Raw genomic sequence first — 9,868 nt, 5'->3', positions numbered from 1 at the left:
TTAATTACATCACGTGTTATGTGGAAAAGTCCTTAAAATGTGAAAAGCTCAAGATGAGTGCGTGGCACACAAATAATAGTACATAATATATGAGCGGACTTCATTATCATAGCTGTGTGCTACTTTTCCGAAACGCCGAGGACCGAAATCAACTATTTCGGTCTCACGAGACCCATTTACCTTTGTCCATTATCTTAATTACAAGTTTTATATATAAATAAGCAGGTGCTTTTGTGTTAATGATGTGTATCTTGTTGTGTAAGAATTATATAGTTAATTTCAGATATATGGACGGGCAGAAGTCGCTAGAGGAGAGGCGCAGTGAGCTTTTTTAAGGATTGGTCGAAGCATGGAGGTAAGGGGTTAAGCTTAGCTTAATGCTACCGAACCACTGTAGTGTTTTTCAGGCTGAAGTGGCTGCTATTAAGGTAGCAGTACACTTATAGTTCCACAGTGCAGCTTTTTTCAGGGAGATGCGCTACACTCCGACTACAGATCGGCAATACAAGAGATCAAATGTTGAGCTCGTTAACTCTGCACCCAAAGTTTGTCAAGAAGTGCTTATTTTCACAGAGAAATAGTACCAATTTACTTCAACATTAGACTAGTTTGAGTGATTGGTTACGGCGGAATCGCTGGAAACTGCAAAACCTATGAACTAGCAAGACGGTCCACCGGAACTCTCTCACATCGGAGTGGGAACGAGTTGAATTTCCGTTTTCACCTGACATTCTATCAATGGACCTATGGACCTAGCGTTGGGTAAGCAGGCATTAGATGACTTCCAGTGTCTGTGTGGCTGCGAGATCGTTTTGGTCTAGAGTAGAGCGCTGAAGATATACCTGACATTCATTACATAGTATATGCCCTTTGTAAAGTTTATCTAGTCAGAATTGAAACAGTTCAGTCAGTTTAAAAATCTTGTCGTAGGGAAGTTGCCAAAGTTGTATCCTTAGTCCAGCCTTTGTGAGACTGAGGTTGAAACATCTTCGCAATATAACTTTCGCCGTACCAGGAGACAAAGCCATTAGTCACCTTAACAAATTTGTGTTAGACTAAATCCGATTTATGAGAATCTTATGTCAATCAATTATATAGGAGTTTTGGGTATCACAATGGAACGGCGGTCTAAACTAGCCAATAAGATCCCTGTTAGGAACCAGTTCTTAACTTACTGATAACTTCTTTATGTGTACGACGATATATATGACATCGTTCTTGTGACACATATCGACTTACTTTAGAGTTAGTGAGTTATGTATATAAAGTGAAAGCGCAAATCTCCTCCTCGTCCACACATCGATGCACTAGCGTGCTATGATTTGGAAGAATAGCAGCTACCTAGTACAATAGTGCTTAGTTTTGTTTTGTTCACTTTCTTAAATTACTCTCTGACAGCTAATTATTGTCTGCCGCCTAATTTACGTTGAACTAAACTTATTTTTAATGGGAACAGAGCAAATTTACTCGAATGACATTTTAATTTCGCTTACTTAGACAAGTAACGGGTTATTAATTCATGAAATGCTCGGAAAAAACGTTAGAAACGCCAGTTAATGTCCTAATTGAATTTTCAATTTGTATTTTATTGTTGGACTTTTAAGCTCACTTCAATTACAGTGGAGAAATGTGGCTGAAAACATTTCAGTCTATTCGAAAATTCACTTATTAACGGTAACTAGGATGAGCGGAAGCGACTGAGTGGCCTGATAGTCTAAAGCATAAGCCTTTTAATCGGGTTAATTGTTTAAATAATGGCAGAACAATTGGCATGGCAATTGAGTGGGCCAAAAGGGAAATGCGGTAGGCAAATACTAACAACAGTCAGCCACTTTAGTAGCGTTGGCTGTCAAACTAATGAACGAATGCGAACGAATGGCAATGGAATGAACAGCGAGGTAAAAGAAATTTAAATAAAAATAAATAAATAAATTCATATCAAAATATCGGTAGGAAAGTCAAGACATATTAATTCTTTTAGTGCGGTGTATTTTCATTGAATTTTATGCTCTTGAAAGTTTTGGCGGTAACCCTCCAATGATTGCCCAGCATTATAGTTTACTGTAGCCGAATTAAGTGAGCCAACAAATGAAAGAGAGCCTAAAAGCACACAGATTCAAGTAGAAATGCAAACAATGAAAACATTGGGGAAAGGCATAAATAATAGTGGAGTACTAAATTACGAAGGCGTAGTGCCACCGAATTAGAATCGAACAATTAGAGGCAAACTGCAGCAGAAACGGCTACTGAAAAGGCAGACAGCAAATAATAGCTAACAAGTAAGCAATAATAAAGCAATACGATACAAAATCGATTGGAATACATATGTATATACTGCTATGAACAAAAAATAGTAAGGCTTTGTCTATAATTCTAAAATTCTTAATTTATTCTACAAAATCAATAATTTTTCCCTCAACGTAATCCCCCTTGGCACCAATACACTTGTTCTTCGAAACAGTTGTTAAAGTCAATTTCCCGAATAGCCTTCAATGCGCGTTGCGATCCACGTTTAATGTTTTCAATTTACTCAAACGGTTTCCCCAGAGCGATCGTTTGAGTTTGAAGAATAGCCAGAAGTCACACGGAGCCAAATCAAATCATACGGTGGTTATGGCACGATATTGGTTGAAAATTGGCGAAAACCTCACGAAGAATCAATGCAGGTAGCGTCGGTTTATTATGGTGGGGCAAAAACCAAGAGTTGTTGGCCCGTAATTCCGATCTCTGTTTAAGAATAACTTCGAGCAAAGAGCGCATAATACTCAAATAGTATTCGTTGTTGGCAGTTTGGCCGATCGGAAGGAATCCGGAGTGCACCATACATCGATAATCGAAGGAAACGGTCAACATAACCTTACTCTTTGACCTGCTTTGACGTTGGCTGATTCATCATGTGTTTCCTGGTCGTAAGAATAAATCCAAGACTCATCACCGGTAATAATAAGTGTCACGACATCCTGGTAGTCCAAAACTATTGTCTCACAAACGTTAAATCGGCGCTGTTTTTCGAAAATTTTTAGTGATTTAGTTTAGATTTAGTGATTTTGGAATCAATCGCGTTTTTATTTTTCTTGGACCCAAATGATCTTTCAGAATGGTTTTCACTTCCGATATTCCAAGGATGCCAATGAGATCTCTTACTGTTAATTGTCGATTCTCAAGCACCAATTCCTTTACTTTTTTTAACGTGTTCATCATCATGGCTGCCTAGTCATTTTACAAGAAATGATATACAAAGCGCATTCCAACGTAAACAGGACTTAAAAAAAAAAGAAAAAATGGTTTTTTCGGCAAAATTAATTTATTTTATTCAAAATAGTCTCCTTCTGCTTCAATACAGCTTTTTGCACTTTCCAAAAGCATGTAGAATGAGAGTTTTAGCTCGTTGGTCGGTATGGCCGCCAGTATGTCGGTGCAAGCCTTTTGAATGGCCTCTACGTCTGCATAACGCTTTCCTTTCTTGGGCAAATGCTTTTTTTCGAAAAGGAAGAAGTCGCACGGTGCCATATCAGATGAATACGGGGAGTGGTTAATGGTTAAAATGTGATTTTTGGTCAAATAATCGGTCACAAGCGTCGATCGATGAGACGGATTCTGAGCAATTTTTGGTAGTCAGTCAATTTGTGCGAAACAAACCGTGCACATACCTTTCGTAAGCCAAAATGTTCGGTCAAAATGCGATAAATCGATGTTTTGGAAATGTTCAATTCCATTTCCATGAATTTCAATGATGTTGATCGTCTTTTATGTCCTCACGGCCACTTTGAAAACGTTGAAACTACTCGTGCACTCTGCTACGGGATAGGTAATCATCACCATAAACTTGTTTCATCAATTGAAAGGTTTCAGTAAAAGTTTAACCAATTTTAAAACAAAATTTAATGTTGGCTCTTTGTTCGAAGCTCACTTTCGCACCAATAACACAAACATATTGACCCATAAAGCGCAAGGACTTCACCTCGAATCGATGAAATGTCATGAAACTCTCACTGGACATTCGATAAAGATAGCAGATTCTAACGCATCAGTCGACATATAGATGGCGCCACCAGGGGACACTAGATTCAAAAAGTCCTGTTTACTTTGGAAGGCACCTTGTAGATCCCACGATCTGATTTAATAACCACCTTAAGAACTCGCCTATAAAGTTTATATATTATAAATAACTTTATGAAAATACTACATTGGCTGCTTTTTAGTTACCCAGTTCAGGCAATTAGCGAATCGAATAAACCTCGATTAGACTCTATATAATTCAACTGGTTAACTTTGCTGTTGCTTTTACATACGTATACTTTTTCTTAAAGACCTTGTGGATGGCGAACAGAGGGATGGTAAATGGAATCGAGTTGGCTATTGCGTTGTTGAAACAATGGAGGAACCGTCGTTTATTTACCTATAACGATCAACCAAATAGTCAAATTGTCATTTATACTTTCATAACTTGTCGCATGTGTGTGCTTCCACGCCTCACTCGCCCTCTGCCGCTTTTGCTCCAAATATAGCTTATGATATTCAATTTTTTTTCGTTTAACTAAATAGTTTGGGAAGTTTTGGGTATGCTGACGCCCAGCTATAAAGAATGATGACGGCTGTTAGAGGCCGCACCACACCTTGGGAAAAATTAAACGAAAGTCATATTTGTTATTACCAAAACGGCGTCATGACAACAATTAGCCAATAACACTGGCAAAACACAGTATAACGGTCGTGCTATATAGCCAATTGCTAGGATACGCCGTGGGCAACACCCTAAACAATAGTCGCGCCGTGAACGCAAAGGAAGGCGCGTGTGCCGTTTTCCAGTCTAGTGGAATCATACAGTTTCTACACTTACAGGCAAAAAATTAAATGTGAAAACTATTAAATAGAGAACAATGGCAAAGAAGCAGAAACGTTGAAATTTGCATAAAACATTTTTCGGCGACATTTAGCCAGCAGCTGGTACGAAAGTCGCTTTATTTAATTTAGTCTCGCGTGTTTACGCACAAGCTAACACAGTGCAAACTAGGTGCAAACATTGTGTGTAGTTATTGTAGGGCCCAACTATGGCCGTTGTGATGTAACGGGAACTATGTCGTTGAGTCAGAAATTGTATAAAATTACGAAATTTACGAGGAGTGTTTGCAAAAAGTTCACCAAGAAAATGCGCAAGGATAACGAAAATGCAAAATGATAGATATTGTGTTAAAACTCTAAACAAAAGCACTCCAAATTGATTAAACTCTTTGCACACAAGTGTTGTTGATGGCGTGTATAAAGTGTTTCACAATCGAGCAAATCAAGTGTTTCTTTTCTCATTACTTGTGCATTCTTACACACATACTCGTACCTATATGTGTAGGCAACGCTGTAAGTATCTATCGTAGAGTACATAGTTGAGTTTGTTTAATCGATTTTGTAAGTGGTTTCATCCGAAGACAAGGCTAATGTGTCATCAAAAGCCAGCAAAACAAGCTACAGTCTTGTAATTAAGTATACTACACAGTGAAGCCAACTATTTTGAAGAATAGAAGCATTTTCAGAAACTTACATACATATACAGTATAATAGTATATAGTATAAATATCGATTTGCAACCGCACAAGATCAAAAATAAAGGGTGTTTTATCAGACATGTGGTTTTTAATAAAACATAAAACATATTTACCGTGCAATTCTGTACACTGATACTGTCTCAGGTCTCTAAATTTGAGATTTTGAGTTAGAGACAATTTTTGAGACTTGAGACGATTTTTCTATCTGTAAGTGATAGTCACAAAATCTATTACATTTCATTATTCACAGATGTTTTTAAACTTGAATGAAAATAAATATGTCGATAACAAATATTAAATTTTCTATAACATAGTCAAAAAACATAATTATCAATAAAAGTAAAAATACATATAGGATGTTGACTTTGTTTCATAATATGTACGAAATATATGTAAAATTGATTTATTTTTAACCTTTTCGTGTTTGAGTTGCTTACAAAATAGAGAATAACTACAATCGATTAATATCTGTGATGATCTCTATTCAGTATATTCAAAATGGCAGACAAGAGTTCTTTTTGGTTTTGTGACCTGCTAATTACCAGGTCTCAAGTTTGAGTCAATATTTTGAGACTAATGCTAGAGACTGTTTAGTGAATAGTAACTAGTCACAAATTGAGATTTTACCTCAAAATGTCTTAAATAGAGACTAGAGACTGGTTACATAATCCCGCTATTAATTTAATGTTATATTTAAGAGTTAAAAAGTCTAAAAATGACTTCGAACAAGTGACCGCCGCGGATGACTCGAAAAAATTCCAGTCGAGTTGTCCAATTTCTGGCCACTTGTTGCAGCAATTGGGGCCGTATATCATAATGCGCAGAATATTCTCTTCAGAGATAAGTGACTTCACATAAACCCAAAAAAAAAAAAAATAGTTAAGCGGTTTTAAATCATACGCCACGACACAGAGCCTCAACCCAAGATAAAGCGCTCACCAAAAGTTTCCTTCAATAAATTGATTGTTTCTTAGGCTATGTGGCATGTAGCGCCATTTTGTTTGATCCAAAGATCGTCCACATCAACTTGAGGGATGTTGATGATGATAAAGCACGAAAAAGTCATTAATCATGGCTTTATTAGCATTCCCAATCGATTATAATATTATGACAGGTCATAGAGCAAAAAAAAAAAAACACAAAAAAGACACCACTGAACAAAATTTTTTTGTGGAATTTTGTGGGCTATTTTGTTTTGGAACCATTTACGAAACGTGCGACGCGCTTGTTGGTCATTCGGCTTCAATTCTAACACGAGTTGGATTTTGTAATTCTGCAAACCACGATCGCTCCACAAAATCTTCCATGAAGTGGATAAACACTGCACCAATTGATACGCCCGATGGTACGTGGCCTTATTCGGGTCTTCTTTCATACTCTGCTCCATAACATCATTAGTGTCTTGGGAGCGTACTGTAAGATGTCTCTGATAATGCCTGATTTATCCCCTTGAGTAATGCTCAAATTATTGACTCTGCTGGGCGTGCAAATACGTTTGTAGACCCCAAATATGTATCGACGACTAATTTGACAGGATCACGTGTGTTGTTTTATAACGCTATCTTTTTTTACCACAAATGTTGTTTAATTAAGAACAGACGGTCTGGCACCAAGTTGGTTATCTAGTCTGCTTTTTTTCTTTTCTGTAGAGTTAGCGATGTCATGAACCATGCTAAGGAAATCGTTTACAAGACGGTTTGGAATTTTAGAAGTTATGTTGTATAATTTTAGGAAGGAACTTTTCTAGTTTGCATATTTTTTAACGGAATTTTTTTATTTTGATATATTTTTCTAACTATATTCCATACGTAAGTTGACTAATAAAAAAATTTTTATTTATTATATGAAATGATAAATAAATAACTTTTTACATAATAACTTTCAACAAAAGCATTAAAAGTAAAAATAAATAAGATGACTTAAGGAAACACACATTTCTTTGATTTTGAGAATGAGTAAACGAATTTCAAAATCTCTCACCACACATTAAATCAACAACGCAAACGCGCAGGCACCTCTTTTATTTGATGATCTTCGCCGACTTTGAAAACGCCAATCATGCCACTTACGGCCTGACTATCCAACGAACTGTGATACATCCAATAACCGGGATTGCTGCTGTAGAAACGTATGATCGCATAACCTAGCGGTGGCACCTGCACCGTGTCCTTTTGGATGGGATACTCATCAGTTGAACGTTGCAGCCCACCACGTCTATCAAGATCTCTTATCTGCACGTAAATAAATTTCAGTTAATAACAAGAAACTCGCACGTAATTTCATACCGAAAATCTCACCTGTTTCTCGTTCACTATGCCACCCAAAACATTCTGGCCCACCAAACGTACAGTGTAGCCATGCAAATGCACCGGTGTCGGTTCATTATTATTATTGACCAAAACGATTTCTATGGCACGATAAGCTGGTAAGCGCACAACATTCGTGCAACTGCATTGCTGCGTTTCACAATTTAAACCCTTTGCCGCGAGCATTGAGCGATTGCAGTACACGCCTTTCTCATTGTAGAGACCGTTAGTTTGTAGAAGTGAAATTTTCGACATTTTAAAAGTGATGTCATCGATTTGATAGGACACTTTGGCAACGCCAGCCGTTGCACGCGAACCGAACAGTGAATAGTATGTGAGAAATTCGGTGTCTCGATTCCATGGCACTTGTTCCAAAGCGCTCAAACCAACTGTGGCAACATTTGTGGCTTTGAAGTCAGCGCGAGGGCATTCACTTTTCTCGAATGATACAGTTTTCTTCAGTTGGTGCTCATAGTCGCCCACGGTGAGATACTCCTCATTACCATTGTCGCAGAATGAACTTTTCACCAATGGGTTTTGTGGCAAAGCGCGTCCAACGTTACTTTGATACGTCAAAATAGCGCCTTGATAGATGTTTTCCTTGGCGCAATCCTCATAACCACGCACCCTTATCCAATAGCTACGCGCTTGCTGATTCGCCTGCAGCACGAAATCGAAACGTTCGCCAGCGCTCATAAAAAAGCTATCGGCCAGCACCGGTACAATATCATTGCCGTCCGTGCTAATCATAAGCATTCTATGGTTCTCTACTGAAAACTCAACAGGACAATTGAAGACGCTATTGTAGACGACACGGAAGCGATGGCGCTTACCATTCGCTACCTGTAGACGCTCGTAGCGATGTCGTGGATCGCGATCGGAAATGCTCGAAGCATGATTTCTACCCTTACCATTGATGAGTAGATTCCTCACACGACCCATATCATTTCCATAAACGTAGTCTTGTATGAGTAGTGTGTGCTCCGGCAAATCGAAATCATATAAATAGGACTGTGGATCACTTTGCACCGGCTGCCGTATAATGAAAGCACCCCCAACACCCAAATTACGCTGCAAACCCACATGACTGTTATACCAGACGCTGCCCACACGTTCTGCATTAAATTGATAGCGATAACCCTCAGCTGGCTGTATTGGATATTGTGTAATAAATGGTGCACCATCCATCTCGGGCGTACGGAACATCGGCAAGCCGTGCCAGTGTATGCTGATCGGTTCGGTAAGGTAGTTGATGACATCAACCACAACTGTGTCGTCCACACACACCTCGATTGGTGGTGCGGGCAGCATTTGATTGATGGCTATTATGGGTGTGTACACACCATCGCCGTAAATGCATTGCTGTTTCGGACAGGCCGCTTCGTTATTAAAGCAACGCTCGCATTCGGCGCTCGACGCCTGGTAATGGTGCACCACCAGCCGATAATAGCATGTGAGTGCTTGATTATTTTGACAGCGACGTTCGCAGGAATGACGCCCCTTGCTATTTGTTACACTGAAATTGGCTGACTTGAGGTGTTGGTTGTGGTTCGCATTGTCGAAATTGCGCGCTACTTGCTCGAAGTCAACGGCGAGTCTTAGCTCGTCATCTGCAGTGTCGGCGGTTGTTGCAAAGTCTGCTTCTGCTCCACTGTGTGTTTTTGTCTTCTCGTGCGCTGCTTCTTCTAATCCTTGTGCCACTGTTATCAGTAGTAGCGCTGTAAGCGTAAACGCAGTTAAGCGTTTTCGTACACATTCGATCTTCATTGTACCGTTGTTTTAGACGTACTGTTTTCAAAACAATTTGCTGTCTTGAAAGAAAGCAGTAAATTGAGCAATTTCACTTTCGCTTTTATTTTTATTCGCCTTCTTTAAGTCTTTCTTTAAAATCATTTAAAAAAGATGTGAGCATGTTTCGGCATTGCCACTGTGCGTTGGTCGCTTTAATTGGTATGCAGAAGACACTTGCCACACAATCGCTGCATGGAATCCGCAAAGAGTCGCTGTGATGTCCGCATATTA

The 9,868-nt window shown here is 38.8% G+C and overlaps 1 protein-coding gene across 1 annotated transcript; it reads right to left on the bottom strand.

Annotated features, from left to right (window-relative positions):
- Window positions 1–7,530: 7,530 nt before the first annotated feature.
- Window positions 7,531–9,613, bottom strand: LOC120782610 (laccase). Its single transcript, XM_040114977.1, has 2 exons — window positions 7,838–9,613; window positions 7,531–7,771 (listed from the first exon to the last, which is right to left on the bottom strand). The coding sequence occupies exons 1-2, from the start codon at window positions 9,611–9,613 to the stop codon at window positions 7,532–7,534; spliced, it is 2,016 nt and encodes a 671-aa protein (XP_039970911.1). The 3' UTR covers window position 7,531.
- Between the last annotated feature and the right edge of the window lie 255 nt (window positions 9,614–9,868).

This window comes from Bactrocera tryoni, chromosome 1, assembly GCF_016617805.1.
Source record: "Bactrocera tryoni isolate S06 chromosome 1, CSIRO_BtryS06_freeze2, whole genome shotgun sequence".
Taxonomy (NCBI): Eukaryota; Metazoa; Arthropoda; class Insecta; order Diptera; family Tephritidae; genus Bactrocera; species Bactrocera tryoni.
The sequence above is the reverse complement of the archived record's forward strand: the minus strand, read 5'-3'. Positions and strand labels throughout refer to the sequence as shown.